This window comes from Heterodontus francisci, chromosome 7, assembly GCF_036365525.1.
Source record: "Heterodontus francisci isolate sHetFra1 chromosome 7, sHetFra1.hap1, whole genome shotgun sequence".
Lineage (NCBI taxonomy): Eukaryota > Metazoa > Chordata > Chondrichthyes > Heterodontiformes > Heterodontidae > Heterodontus > Heterodontus francisci.
Window position 1 is genome coordinate 109924380 of NC_090377.1, and position 15908 is coordinate 109940287.

General features: G+C 45.6%; 1 protein-coding gene across 1 annotated transcript; it reads right to left on the bottom strand.

The window, feature by feature from the left end:
- Positions 1 to 1637: 1637 nt before the first annotated feature.
- On the bottom strand, positions 1638 to 14699 carry LOC137372410 (secreted phosphoprotein 24-like). The gene is made up of 8 exons (XM_068036298.1): positions 14576 to 14699; positions 14330 to 14433; positions 14017 to 14145; positions 13726 to 13857; positions 13149 to 13188; positions 12480 to 12524; positions 9554 to 9742; positions 1638 to 1717 (listed from the first exon to the last, which is right to left on the bottom strand). The coding sequence occupies exons 1-8, from the start codon at positions 14625 to 14627 to the stop codon at positions 1638 to 1640; spliced, it is 771 nt and encodes a 256-aa protein (XP_067892399.1). The 5' UTR covers positions 14628 to 14699.
- Between the last annotated feature and the right edge of the window lie 1209 nt (positions 14700 to 15908).

Sequence of the window (15908 nt, forward strand, 5' to 3'; positions counted from 1 at the left end):
GCCATGGGTATCTCAGCCGTGATCAGAGACAAGGGAACAGGCTGCCTCCACCTCATCCTCAGCCACCTCATAGAAGTGGATGTGAACACAAGGTGCCATGTTGTTAAATGCACTTTACGGGTCACTTGGGTGATGTTTTTTGAGTTTGTATGTTCATTGACTTGTCCTTTATTATATTATTGATTATGCCAATGAGCAGACTTGTTTGTTATCATTGCTTGATGTACAAAGGGCCATAAAATGAAGGGCTGAGGCAGTGAGGTGCAGGAGGCTGGGTTTCTTGTTGTGCCATGGTCTGTGTTATGGGAGACTGTTGGTGGAGGGAGACCCAAATTTCATTCAATGTGGGTGGCAATAGGATCATTCAGATGTGTGTGCTTGCTGGATAATTTCTTTCTCTTATAGAAGGTGAGTGACAGCGTCATCTGTCATAAGGGCTGGGAACCGCTCATGTGAAATGTTGCTGAATTAATGCAACCCTTGTGGCCATGCCAGCCCACTGGTCACCGTGAGCTCAGACAGCCTTGGCGGTCTTCCTCCAATACCTGAGTGCAGGAGAGCATCCCCTTCATCCTCCTCTTCTTCCTCCTTCCAGTCCTCCTCCTAGGAAGAGTGGCATTCCATGTCCTCCTTGTTATCCAGCTCCAGACCTCTTTGTATTGTCATGTTGTACATCATGGAGCTGACAACCACAATAGGGGACATCCTGGATGGCTCGTACTGGAGGGCACCACCAAATTGGTCAAGGCAAAGGTAACACAACTTCAAAACGCCAATGCAGGTCTGTGTTCGGAGATAGCTCTGGTTGTCGCACCTCTGTCCATCCATGGCTGGGTCCCGGACAGGCATCAGGAGTCCCCTTTTCGGAGGATAACCTTATCCCTCAGCAGCCATCCACGGAGTCTGGATGTGGGCCGAAAGAGGTGCGGCACCTGGGACTCTCGCAAGAAAAAGGAGTCATGAAAGCTGCCTTGGAACCAGGCGCAGACCTGCAAGATTCACTTGTGGTCACAGACCAGCTGGACATTCTTTAAAGGAAGTCTTTTCTGTTCAGCGATCTGACTGGCTGTTCTGTCTGTGCCTTGATTGCTACATGGGTGCAATCGTTAACGCCTTGCACCTGAAGGAATTCATCGATGGCAGCAAAGCCCAAATCCCCCTGAGCCTGCGCTGGCCCATCTGTGTCAAAGTGGATGTAGCTCCCTGCCCACAGAAAGAGGGCATCTGTGTCCTGCCTGATGGTGTGATGAGTTGCTGACTGCAAGATGCCACAAGGGTCTGCAGCTGATCCCTGGAATGGCCTGGATGCATAAAAATTCAGGGCGACAGTGATCTTGATGGCTACAGGACTGCCATGGGGGCCGTGAGGCCTTCGATCATTGTGGACCACAGCACAAATATCCGAGACCATCTGCCTGGATAGACTGGATAGATGCAGCCTCCTACAGTATTGGCACTTTTGCCATTTGCAGGTAGCTGACTCTTGGGCAGTACAACCAACGTTTTGGGTAGCACCTTCCTCCCCCTGCAGCCCCTCGCTGTGCTCCGCTGGCCTCCTCCTGTTCAGGAGGAAGCATCTGCTGAAGCTCCTCCTCGCTACTCCGTCCAATGTCGGAGTAGCCTGCATCTCGACTCCCTCACCTGCCGCTCGTTGGTTTGCCAGAATTTCCTATACCCAGCAGCCTCACATCCCTTTCAAGTGCCCAACCACACACTCCTAGAACATAGAACATAGAAAAATACAGCACAGAACAGGCCCTTCGGCCCACGATGTTGTGCCGATCCTTTGTCCTCTGTCAAGGACAATTTAATCTATACCCCATCATTCTCCTTTATCCATATACCTATCTAAAAGCCGTTTGAAAGTCCCTAAAGTTTCTGACTCAACAACTTCCCCAGGCAAGGCATTCCATGCCCCGACCACTCTCTGGGTAAAGAACCTTCCCCTGACATCCCCCTTATATCTCCCACCCTTCACCTTAAATTTATGACCCCTTGTAACGCTTTGCTCCACCCGGGGAAAAAGTTTCTGACTGTCTACCCTATCTATTCCCCTGATCATCTTATAAACCTCTATCATGTCACCCCTCATCCTTCTCCGTTCTAATGAGAAGAGGCCTAGAATGTTCAGCCTTTCCTCGTAAGACTTATTCTCCATTCCAGGCAACATCCTGGTAAATCTCCTCTGCACCCTCTCCAAGGCTTCCACATCCTTCCTAAAATGAGGCGACCAGAACTGCACACAGTACTCCAAATGAGGCCTTACCAAGGTCCTGTACAGCTGCATCATCACCTCACGGCTCTTAAATTCAATCCCTCTGCTAATGAACGCTAACACCCCATATGCCTTCTTCACAGCCCTATCCACTTGAGTTGCAACTTTCAACGATCTATGCACATAGACCCCAAGGTCTCTCTGCTCCTCCACATGCCCAAGAACCCTACCGTTAACCCAGTATTTTGCATTCGTGTTTGTCCTTCCAAAATGGACGACCTCACACTTTTCAGGGTTAAACTCCATCTGCCACTTTTCAGCCCAGCACTGCAACCTATCCAAGTCCCTTTGCAGACGACAATAGCCCTCCTCGGTATCCACAACTCCACCAACCTTTGTATCATCTGCAAATTTACTGACCCACCCTTCGACTTCCTCATCCAAGTCGTTAATAAAAATCACAAACAGGAGAGGACCCAGAACTGATCCCTGTGGCACGCCACTGGTAACTGGGCTCCAGGCTGAGTATTTACCATCTAAGACCACTCTCTGCCTTCTATCAGTTAGCCAATTCTTAATCCAACTGGCCACATTCCCCACTATCCCATGCCTCCTGACTTTCTCCATAAGTCTACCATGGGGGACCTTATCAAATGCCTTACTAAAATCCATGTACACCACATCCACTGGTTTACCCTCATCCACTTGCTTGGTCACCTGCTCAAAGAATTCAATCAGGCTTGTGAGGCAAGACCTACCCCTCACAAAACCGTGCTGACTGTCCCGAATCAAGCAGTGTCTTTCCAGATGCTCAGAAATCCTATCCCTCAGCACCTTTTCCATCAACTTGCCTACCACCGAAGTAAGACTAACTGGCCTGTAATTCCCAGGGTTGTTCCTATTTCCTTTCTTGAACAGGGGCACAACATTTGCCACCCTCCAATCACCTGGTACCACCCCCGTCAACAGAGAAGATGAAAAGATCATTGCCAGCGGCTCTGCAATTTCATCCCTTGCTTCCCATAACATCCTTGGATATACCCCGTCAGGCCCGGGAGACTTGTCTATCTTCAAGTTATTCAAAAACCCCAACACATCTTCCCTCCTAACGAGCACTTCCTCGAGCTTACCAGTCTGTTTCACACCGTCCTCTTCAGTAATACGCCCCTTCTCATTCGTAAATACCGAAGAGAAGTACTCATTCAAAACCTCACTTATCTCTTCCGGCTCAACACACAGTCTCCCGCTATTGTCCTTGACCGGACCTACGGTCCCCCTAGTCATCCTCATATTTCTGACATACGCGTAAAAGGCCTTGGGGTTTTCTTTTATCCTACCCGCCAAGCATTTTTCATGCCCTCTCTTAGCTCTCCTAATCCCTTTCTTCAGATCCTTCCTGGCCATCTTGTATCCCTCCAGAGCTATGCCTGTGCCCTTTTTCCTCAACCTTATATACGCATCCTTCTTCTTCCTAACAAGACTCTCAACCTCTCTTGTCAACCACGGTTCCCTCACATGACCATCCCTTCCCTGTCTGACAGGGACATGCTTATCAATGGCCCCTACTATCTGCTCCTTGAAAAAGTTCCACATTTCGACCGTGCCCTTCCCTGCCAGCATATGCTCCCAACTTATGCTCCTCAGTTCCTGCCTGACAGCATCATATCTACCCTTCCCCCAATTGTAAACCTTGCCCTGTTGCACATACCTATCCCTCTCCATTACCACAGTGAATGCTACAGAATTGTGATCACTATCTCCAAAGTGCTCGCCCACCAACAGCTCTATCACTTGCCCTGGTTCATTACCTAGTACCAAATCCAATATTGCCTCCCCTCTGGTCGGGCAGTCTACATACTGAGTCAGAAAAGCTTCCTGGACATACTGCACAAACACTACCCCATCCAAACTATTCGATCTAAAGAGTTGCCAATCAATATTTGGGAAGTTGAAATCCCCCATAATTACTACCCTGTGACTTCTGCTCCTTTCCAAAATCTGTTTCCCAATCTGCTCTTCCACCTCCCTGCTGCTATTGGGGGGCCGATAGAAAACTCCCATCAAGGTGACTGCTCCTTTCCTGTTCCTGACCTCAACCCACAGTGCCTCAGTCGGCAGATCCTCCTCGAAAATTCTTTCAGCAGTTGTTACACTATTTCTAACTAACAATGCCACCCCCCCACCTCTTTTACCACCATTCCTAATCTTATGAAAACATCTATAACCAGGTACCTCCAAGAACCATTCCTCCCCCTCACCTATCCACGTTTCAGTGATGGCCACAACATCGTAGTCCCAAGTGCCCATCCACGCCTTCAATTCACTCACCTTATTCCTGATGCTTCTTGCGTTGAAGTATACGCACTTTAACCCTTCTCCGTGCCCATCTGTCCTCTGCGACAGTGCTACCTTCCCCAATACCTCACTACACTCTTTGTCTTTCTGAGTGGACCCACTGGTCCCTGGACTACAAGTCCGGTTCCCATCCCCCTCCCAAACTAGTTTAAACCCTCCCGAACAGTACTAGCAAACCTCCCTCCCAGGATATTGGTGCCCCTCTGGTTCAGATGCAGCCCGTCCTGTTTGAACAGGTCCCATCTTCCCCAGAATGCAGTCCAATTATCCAAGAACTGGAAGCCCTCCCTCCTACACCATTCCTGCAGCCACGTGTTCAGCTGTGCTCTCTCCCTATTCCTAGCCTCACTATCACGTGGCGCCGGCAACAAACCAGAGATAACAACTCTGTCCGTCCGAGCTTTCAGCTTCCAGCCTAACTCCCTAAACTCACTTCTAACATCTGTGCCACCCTTCCTTCCTACGTCGTTGGTGCCAATGTGCACCACGACCTCTGGCTGCTCCCCCTCCCCTTTAAGGATCCTGAAGACGCGATCACAAACATCACGGACCCTGGCACCAGGGAGGCAGCAAACCATCCGTGCGTCTCGCTTGCGCCCACAGAACCGCCTGTCGGTACTCCTCACCATCGAGTCCCCGATGACTAGTGCTCTCCCGTTCTCCCTCCTTCCCTTCTGAGCCACAGTGCAGGACCCCGTGCCAGAGGCCCGTTCACTGCAGCCTGCCCCCGATAGGCCGTCCCCCCCAACAGTATCTAAAACTGTATACTTGTTGCTGAGGGGAACGACCACAGGAGATCCCTGCACTGACCTCTTCCCACCTCTAACTGTTACCCAGCTGCCTTTGTTTTGTGGAGTAACGACATCCCTGTAGCTTCTATCTATCACCCCCTCAGCTTCCCGAATGATCCTTAGTTCATCCAGCTCCAGCTCCAGTTCCCTAACACGGTCTGATAGGAGCTGGAGACGGATGCACTTCCAGCAGGTGAAGTCGGCAGGGTCACCGGAGGTTCCCCTCACCTCGAACATACTGCAGGAGGAGCACTGCACTCCCCTGGCTGCCATTTCTTTTACTCAATTACCCCTTAATTAAGTACAAATATAGATATTAACAAAAACAGTGAAATAGCTTACCTGTTCAGTCCTTTTTGGTTAGAGGAGGAGGGTAAAAAGGGTCTTATTATTAGGATTAGAGGAGGAGGATGGGTGGGAGACACTACATGTGTAGTGTCTCGGGTTAACTCTGCTCCGCACCTTTAAAGAAAATACCTACCCAGGAGTCCTTGCTGCCGTCCAGCTTCCGGTTCCTCCCGCGCCAAAAGTAGCTTGAACACAAGGAAAACAGTAAGTACAACTTTTAAAACACAGTTCCTGGTGCCTTCACTTACCCACCGAAGAGTCGCTACCTTCTCCTGCTGCTCCGCCGGGAAATGAGGCCGAGTCCACGGAGCTCCGCACCTTTAAAGAAAATACCTACCCAGGAGTCCTTGCTGCCGTCCAGCTTCCGGTTCCTCCCGCGCCAAAAGTAGCTTGAACACAAGGAAAACAGTAAGTACAACTTTTAAAACACAGTTCCTGGTGCCTTCACTTACCCACCGAAGAGTCGCTACCTTCTCCTGCTGCTCCGCCGGGAAATGAGGCCGAGTCCACGGAGCTCCGCACCTTTAAAGAAAATACCTACCCAGGAGTCCTTGCTGCCGTCCAGCTTCCGGTTCCTCCCGCGCCAAAAGTAGCTTGAACACAAGGAAAACAGTAAGTACAACTTTTAAAACACAGTTCCTGGTGCCTTCACTTACCCACCGAAGAGTCGCTACCTTCTCCTGCTGCTCCGCCGGGAAATCCTCACAAATGCAAGCCTCTCAGCACCAGTGATGGCAACTCTGTGCCACTGTTTGAGCATCAGAGTTTAAATCTCATGTTTCTCACTGGACTGTGGAGCACTGCATTCATCAGCACTCATGGCTTCCCACAGTGTCCCTGAGAGCTGCAAACAAACATGTCCCAGACCCTCCGTTTTCCCCATGCCTCCCAATTGAAAATCTCAAACTGCTGCTCCAAAGACCGTTAATGAGCTCCACAATGAGCTCAACAATTGGTTAATTGGAGGTGTGTGGGTTGCTGGCTCCCCCTCCCACTCCACCTGCCTTCCCTTTGAAAATTGCAGTGCGTTCTGGAGGTGTTGGGAATTAGTGACACCATCCAAGATTGTGATTTTCAATGCGCACCTGCATCCAAATTGAAATTGAGATTGAAAATCCAGTCCTACAAGTTATGGGTGCAGCAATGTAATAATCTTTTCTCTTTCTTTTATCCATATTAAGGGGTTTGCAATTAGAAAACAGAGAGTTAAGGAAACTTTTGCCAGCCTTTCTCACAGACGTGACTTGTTATCAAGCTCCCTTGAGTTTGAAATCCTTTGTCCTGGGGGACCTTTGTGATGGAGTCATTTCTGGAGGTTCCATCGGTTTCCCACTGGATAAATTTAAAGAGTTTGATTGTCCTTTAAAAAGCATGGAGGAGATCAAGGTTCAGTAACATTACAAGTGGAATACGTATACAATCTGAAGCAAAGTGATTTAATGTGAAGTTTAATTGTCATCAAAACAGCGAATTGCATACAGACAAGATCATTCATATGGAGAATGGACACAGTGGGGGTTTTAATGATCCCCATATTAAAAGAATGAGCCTCCGCTGCACATTAATAATGGGCTCTTTGCATGTCAGAAGACATCAACAATGTACTCCGTTATTATTATTATTTCTTTATGTTTGCTGTCCTTGCCCCAGTAAGACTCCAGGCTTCAAGTGATCCTCCTATTAGGTTTATGGTTTTACTCATACATTTCTCTCATGCTCAACAATAAAGGATCACTCCCCTAAACAACCCTTTGCTCCCAATAAATTGGAGCTTGAGCTCACACACACAGGGCTGAATTTTATAGCCTCCCCGACATCAAGGGCCATGGCGGGGGGGCCAGAAAATGCCTCTGGCAGAGGCCCACCAGGAAGGCCTGACCTGATATTGCCGGTGGCGGCGAGGCCTTGTGGCGGGCCACCAGCCGCTCGATGACAGGAGCCCCATTTAAATATTTAATTTTATTTTAATAACTATTGATTGCTTACCCACTCCCGCTGTCTGTTCCGGGGTGATATTGGTGCCGGTGGCTGGCACTCAGGTACCTGTCACGGCATCCGAGGTGAAACACTGGTTGGGAGGGGGGAGCAGGTAAGTTTTCCAGTGCGGGGGTGGGGACAGCGGTGTCAGATTGATTTTATTGGTGTAGGGGATGGGGAAAAGGATAAAGATTAAAGTTTATGTACTTTGAGGGTGGAAGGTCAGCTGCACAAGGCAAATATTTTTTGGCGGAGAAGGGCAAGGAATTAAATCTTGGTTGTTGGGGGGTGGTGGGAGAGGGGCAATATCAGGAAATTTCATTTTTAAAAAACCATTTCCCTTTAAAACGTTAAATCTAATGATAGGGCTTGAAGATCTTTAAAAATGGCGTCAGCGCCTGCGCACAGGCTGTTGACGCCATTGCTGGGAACGGTCCTCCCGCCCCCTTCACGTCACCGGGTTGGGGGAGGCGGAGGGAGGGTGGGAGTGGTATGTCCCGGCTATTTAAATGCGACGTGTGGTCTGCGCGGGTGGACAGCCATTTTTTGAAGCTCGTTGCCGAGATTGGCAGCGAGCTTATAAAATCCAGCCCACAATATCTGAGATTGTAGCACTGCCCACGGTGAGTAGAAATCTTCCTTTCTCTATTTACCCCACTCGATGTGACGCAAACCCTCTCATCATCTCTTCGGCTTCAGAGAGTGGAAGAGTAAGAACACTATCAGAATATGGGTTAAACTATAAACTACAGAACAGGTTTATTCTCTATTAACTGACACACAGTAACAGTGGAGAATAAAATGGAAGCAAAATACTGCAGATGCTGGGAATCTGAAATAAAAACAGAAAGTGCTGGAGATACACAGCAGGTCAGGCAGCATCTGTGGAGAGAGAAACAGAGTTAACGTTTCAGGTCTGTGACCCTTCATCAGAACTGACAAAGGTTAGAAATGCAATAGGTTTTGAGCAAGTGAAAGGGCGGGGTGGGAGGGGGTGGAGAAGAAGAACAAAAGGAAAGGTCTGTGATAGGGCAGAGGGCAGCAAAGATTATATGATAAAGATATCATGGAACAAAAGGCAAAGGGAGTAGTAATGGCCGTAGTAAAAGACAAAGCATTTGTCCAGAGAAAGTGTTAATGGCAGAATAATCTGTCCAAAAGCACAAACATGAAAAAGAACAGGGACATGGTTAAAAAATAAAATAAAATAAAATAAAAATGGCAGTCATGCTCTGAAGTTGTTGAACTCAATGTTGAGTCCAGAAAGCTGTAGAGTGCCTATTCTGAAGATGAGGTGCTGTTCCTCGAGCTTGTGTTGAGATTCATTGGAATGCTGCAGCAGGCCAAGGACAGAAATGTGGGCATGAGAGCAAGGTGGTTAATTAAAATGGCAAGCAGCCGGAAGCTCGGGGTCATGTTTACTGACTGAGCGGAGGCGTCCGACAAAGCAGTCACTCAATTTGCATTTGGTCTCCACAGTTTAGAGGCGACTGCATTGCGAGCAGCGAGTACAGTATACTAAATCGCTGGTTCACCTGGAAGGAGTGTTTGGGGCTTTGGATGGTGAGGAGAGAGGAGGTAAAAGAGCATGTATTACACCTCCTGCAAATGCATGGGAAGGTGCCGTGGGAAGGGAACGAGGTATCGGGGGTAATGGAGGAGTGGATCAGGGTGTTTCAGAGGGAATGAGATTAAAGTAGTTTGCACTGTTTTTACAAGTAATTTTCCTCACATTTTCTACTCTTTTTAGATAAATAATAAAAGACGTGACACTTCACCAACTCTACTCATGCTGCCAAACCGGAACTAGTGTCTGGACTGTAACTGTTATGTATAAGTATTGGGAATAGTTTACAGAACTCCATACCTACAGATCCACACAAGCTGCAGTACAGAGATACAAAGTACAACTGGAGCAAGGCTGTCCCATTCAGGCTCCAGAACCAGTAGCTTCTGGATACCAAGCTGTCCATTAAAGTGGATTTCAGATGGCTGTCAATGTCCTCTCTTCTCAGAGGACTGTCCTCCACCCATTCTCTATCTTTGATAATCGGGGCTGATATTAAAAGAAGGCAAATCACATGTTTACACCGACAAATACAGGTGTCACTCGCTGTAGGGTTGAGAGATATCAGACTGGTCTCCCAGCCCAGTTATCTCAAGACAAGAGAGGCCACAAACTGACAGTCAGCTACACGGAATAGACTCATTCCCATGCAGAGGGGTGGCAGGTAATGCTGCTGGTGAATATCACATGAATGGTTCAGTAAGTAGCAGGTTTAACACATCAGGAGCAGCCAATGTCCTGTTCACCATATGTGACCGTATCCTCTGTGTGACTGGCATTCCTCACACTGCACACTCCGGGCACAGCTACAGAATGTGGATTCTGGAGGATGCAAAGTGGATACTCGGTAAGATTGCACACACCAATCGGGAAGCTGCTAGTGTAAGGAAGGGAAATCCCAGTAGAGTGCAGCAGGGATGCAGTAGGAAACACCAGAGAAAGCAGCTGGGGATTTGAACGGTCTGAACAGTATTGTAGGCAGAAATTCTTTTTTTGTCCATGGACAATTGTGCCAGACCTGCTGTTTGCTGTAGGAGCTTTCAATTGATTACTTTAACTAAGAGACTGGGGTCTCTAATGAACTGGGCTTTACTAAAACTAATTCCACTCTCAGGATACATATTTCCAATAACACAGCAACTGTCAGAGTTCTCTTCCACACAGCAGCAGGAATTCACTCTTATAAACCATCTCGCCGAGTGGTTCATGGAAAAATCAAGTGTCACATGTTCCAAGGATTGAAAGCGTCACATTGCTAAAATGTACTGTTTTGATACTTTGCTAATTGTCTACATCCCAACACCGGACTTAAAGCAGTGAAGCCCCAGTTCCCCAGCAGCTATCAGTAGACTGAGGAACAAAAGTGTGACAGGCTGGTTCGAATGCTGTGTCTGCCTAAACTTCCATCTCATCAGTGAAGTGAGAAACAATTGTGATGGAAACCACACCTACCAAAATGAGATATATTAATTTCATCATATGGAACATTATTATTGAACTGTTACTGGAGTTGAAATAACTTGTTTAATAAGACCACAATAGTGGATGAAAACATGGCTGCTTATTTGCATTCTAAAAGCCAGTTGCATGAAGAAGGCAATGGGAGTATACCCTGACTCAATTAGCCAGATGGGATTTGTCAATTGTGATGATTGAGAGACACTGAGAGTCAGTGAGCCAAAATTCCACCGCACCCCTCCCCCCACCCCCCACCATCACCACGCACACCACTGAGAAGGTTTGGTAAGCTTGAAGGAATCCACACATCTCGCAGGCGAGGCTGCTCTAAACAAGGAGCTAATCACATGACTAACTTGCTGGCCAACCTGGATTTTTTGAATTGTGCCTGACACTGAACAGTTTTGAAAGAGACTGGAAGTGAATTTCAAGAAGAGAGCACCTCTCTCTGTCTCTCTCTTTGACTCCCTCTCACACAAGGTTCCAGGGACCCACGGAAGTAACTCAAGCCACAGGACAGAAGACACGCGAAACAAGTTTGAAAGTGTGCATTGGGCCCCAACGAGAACTGCAAGACTTAACTTCAATCAAAGACCAAAACCAGTTACCAAACTCCATCTACTGCTTCAAACCTTTCCACTTTGATTCTTTCTCCTTTTCTGTCTCTACTTGCGTGTGTGTTTATTGCGTATGCAGGCTAACATGGACGCGCCGCATATCTTTAGTAGTTTTAACTGAATTAGAGTTTTAAGGTTAATAAACTTACACCTTTCTTGCATAAATCTGAGAAAACCTGCCTGGTTGATTTCTTTGCCATTACAATTCGAGAGCAGTGAGCAAGGACTCACTGAGAGGGAAGCTAAAAACATGATGTTTTAAAAGTTAAACCCTGTTACGGTCAAACCAGGAAAAGGCTGAGAGGGAAGATCTAGACCCCTGCCTCACCTGGTCGTAAGACAACATTTGGAGGAATATCAGGAATTATTCTCTTTACACTTTTAATGTGATCCACAGAATACAAGACAACACACACCAAAGGACAGAACATTTACAAACTATTGAATCTCCCAGTTACAGTAAAATGTACAGTCAGGAACCCCAGGTCCTCCCCTTATATATGAACAAGTAAAGTACAATTGAGGACATCTTCTTTAATCTGAATGAGGTCTTCTTGTGTTCACACCAATCTCAGCCTTTCAGAAGTATCATTCATGATTATTGTCGGGCTCTTGAATCATCATTGTGTTCCTGGAATGAACAGAATCAACAGAACTGTCATTTTCAGATGGACTGCGTTCAATGTTTTATGGTTGTTGATAGTCATGATTTGTTTATTCTTTCAGGGGATGTGGGCATCACTGGCAAAGCCAGCATTTGTTGCTCATCCCTAATCACTCTTGACAACTAAATGGCTTGCTCAGCCATTGGGCAGTTAAGAGTCAACCACATTGCTGTGGGTTTGGAGTCACGTGTAGGCCATACCAGGTAAGGACAGCAGATTTCCTAATGAACCAAACAGGTTTTTGGGACAATCAATGATAATTTCATGGCATCATTACTGACACTACTTTTCACTTTCAGATTTTTATTATTTAATTGAATTTATGAATTAACTGAATTCAAATTCCACCAGCTGCTATGGTGGGATTTGAGCCCGTGTCCCCAGGGAATTCACCCAGGTGTCTAGATTATTAGTCCAGTGACATTACCGCTACACCACCATAAGCAAAAGGCAATTATCTGACACAAAGTCCCCGTTTATACTCACATTTGAAGCCTCCTGAAGCGACGAGTCTTTTAATTTGCTTTACACCTGTATCAAAATATTCAAATTTATCTGTTTAGTGCTGGGGATCAATGAGACATTTTGTATTTTTCTCAACTTTTAGAATCCTTTGTAAAGAACAGATTCCAATTATATTAGATATAAAATGATGAAATTTTAACTCCTTCAGAACTGAGTTCAATGACTCAGTGTTGAATTGGAGAAATCCTCAGCAAACATCTCCTGTTGTTCAGTGCAGCAATAATCAATCCAGCCCTGATACAGTGGGGCTGTGAGGTCAATGGAGAAACTAATGGAGGCTGAGATTATTATCAGTTTGCCCTATTGTGCTCCCTCTGGAACACCCAGTAATTATTGTCTGCTAGATGCTGAGAATGTCAACATTTATTGCAGTAACATCGACCTGTTCCAATGTCATCTTCAATGGAAAATAAAGCTCATCTCTACTTAGGGCCATCCCAAAATCCTCTGACTTGGGACTGGACAAGACTCAACAAGTATTTGTATCCCGTCCCCTACTGTCTTTGGGCAGCTATAGAATTAACTAAAAGCACATTATTGTCACAGATTCCATTCTAACTAGAGAAATCCAGGTTTTGGCAATTTACAATTGTCAATAATCTTCTGGTAAAAATCCCAATTTATACTTACGTTTGTAAACTTTTGGAGAGAAGGTTCGCTTGGTTTTCATCTGTATTAAAATATTAATATTTATATGTTTAGTATGAGGGGTAGACATGTTGTTTTGTAAAGCATTAGTTTTAGCATCATCCCGAAATCAATGATCTAAATGAGATTAAATGGGAATTGAGGAGATGTTAACTCTTTACATTTCCAGGATGGAATGCAGTGGTTCAGTGTTAAGTGGTGATGGCGTCAACAAACATCTGGATAGTTTCTGATGCACCAATAATAAATGCAGTACAGTGAGGGCAATGGTTAAAGTATTACTGTGATAAAATGGACTCTGTTGTGATAAACTCCTGGCAATAGGGGTCAATTATTTTTATTAATAACTGTAGGAAGAGGTATATCTCCATACAGATTTACTGCTAATCAGTCAGGAACAGCTCAGATTGCTTTTCCACTACCTAAGGGATTTGCCAAGGGAAGAGGGGGAAGTTTAAAAAAATCAAGTCCAAGAGTTGGAGAAAGTTCCCCCCACCCCCACCGCCCTCCACAGAATGCAGAAATCCCATTGCCCTGATGTGTATAATTGTGAGGTTACCTCAATACTGTTTTCACTGGACTCTAATGATCCACTTTTACTGTCAAATATCTTCAAACCTCGACACTCCACATCAATGTCAACAACCTCATCGGCAAAATATTCAACATGGCTTTTGCAAAAACCTTTTACCTGTCAAAATAAAAGAGAAATTATTAAAATTATTGATTGACATCAAAGTTAGCACTGGCACAGGAGGTTTCTATGCTATAACTCAGTACGCATGCCCTTTCTATGATGTAACTCAGTACAAATAGGGGTTTCGATGTGACATTATAACTCAGGACTCACTGCAGTCTTTTTGGTGCGGAAGTAACAGTTGGGATCATCAAATTCCAGTCCAGAATTTTTGGAGCAGACGGTTTCTTTCACCAAGAATGTCAAATCCACGTTGTACGACAATTTTCCTGTGCGATAAATCTGATGAGAGAAAAAGAGGTCATTAATATGTTACTGTATCTAGTGTTCTTACTGTGGACTGATTCACCCATCAGTGTGAGTGTAATATAATCTGCTCCTGTTTAATAATCAGTGTCTAACTGGACTCAGTAATATTCTTGTAGATTTTAAACAGTGAAACACACTGAGACCAGGACACACTTACATCCTTCACTCTTCTCCTGGTTATCCCACACAGATTGGTGGTCTCAGTGATTTCGTTCAGCTTTATAACAGACACTCTCAGAGCTTCCTTAGGGCTCGGTATTCCTGTAGAGAGAAAAGGAAAATTGTAGAAAACTCTCCAGTGTTCTTCAGTGAATTCTTTTCACACATTGGTAAAATATCAGTAACTGAATCTCATTCCCAATAACTCGTTGCTTTATGAGGTGTCGCTCTCTCCAGTACCTACCTGAGCAGTGGAGGATCTGCACTGCAGCAATGGTGAGGAGAAAGGATTTCATTCTGCCTCTTGTGTGATCAGCTGGCTGGTTTCTAAGAGTAAAGGAGCTGCTTCTCTCTCTCGCTCTGCCTTTTCCTTGCAGTGTTCAGTCTTTATATACTGCACCTCCACCACATTCAAACACTGACTCATATTTGCTCAGTTTGGTGATCCTGGGCACAGAAACCTGTTGACAAGTGGCTGTAATGTGGGCAGAACTTCCTCCAAATCATCATCGTGTTTAGATTTGGTGGCAAAAGGATGAGATCAAGCATTTTCCTGACAGCTGAGCACTGTTAGAAGAGGTGGGGTATGGTACAATCATAGCTAGGTTATTGGGTGTAATCCAGATGCCTGCTCTAATGATTCTGCAATATGAGTTCAAATCCTATTGTGGCAGCTGGGGAATTTTAATTTTAATTAATTAAATAAACCTGGTATAAAAAGCTTGCATCAGTAATGGATGATCATGAAACTATCAGCTTCTCTTAAAACCCATTTAGTTCACTAATGTCCTTTCGAGAATGCAATGTACTGTCCTAACCTGATCTGGCCTATAAGTGACTCCAGTCCCACAATAATGTGGTTTACTCTTAACTGCCCTCTTGAAATGGCCAAGCAAGCCATTCAGTTGTATTTAAGCAAGCGGCTCACTGCCATCTTCTCAAGGGCAGTTAGGGATGGGCAATATATGCTGGCGAAAGCACCAATGCCACATTCTGTGAATGAATAGAGAAAAGATGAAACTGTCACCTGTATGTGTACAAAGTCACACTCCCCTCATTGGAGTTAACATATGGATCTATTGTGGATGCTTGTTCTCATAGTGTCGACCAGAATTGCAGTCTATAAATAGCATATAAGTTTTCCATGCTGCAATAGATGGTGCTCACTTTGCCTGACAGTCCCTAAAGAACACCCACCCAGCTATCTCGAGAGGTGGGAATTCCATTCCCTCAATGCCCTGAGAGTGTGTGACAACCATCAGGGCACCTTCCTTCTCAATATCACATATATTTGTAGGTTCTGGTAAATCAGTTTAAAACTTTTCTCTATGTTTGGTACATTTTGATAAATCGTGTTAAAGGCTTGTTTCTACGTGAGGTGGTGCATTTTGGTAGCAGGAGTACAGAGGCCACATACTGTTTGGAAAATAAGTTTCAAATGGGGTAGAAGAGCAAAGGAATTTTGGGAGGTACAGATACACAAATCATTAAAAGTAGCGACGTAGGTTAACAAGACTATTAAAAAAAAGCAATCAAAGCACTGGGATCCATTTGCAGAAGGATAGAATTGAAAAGCA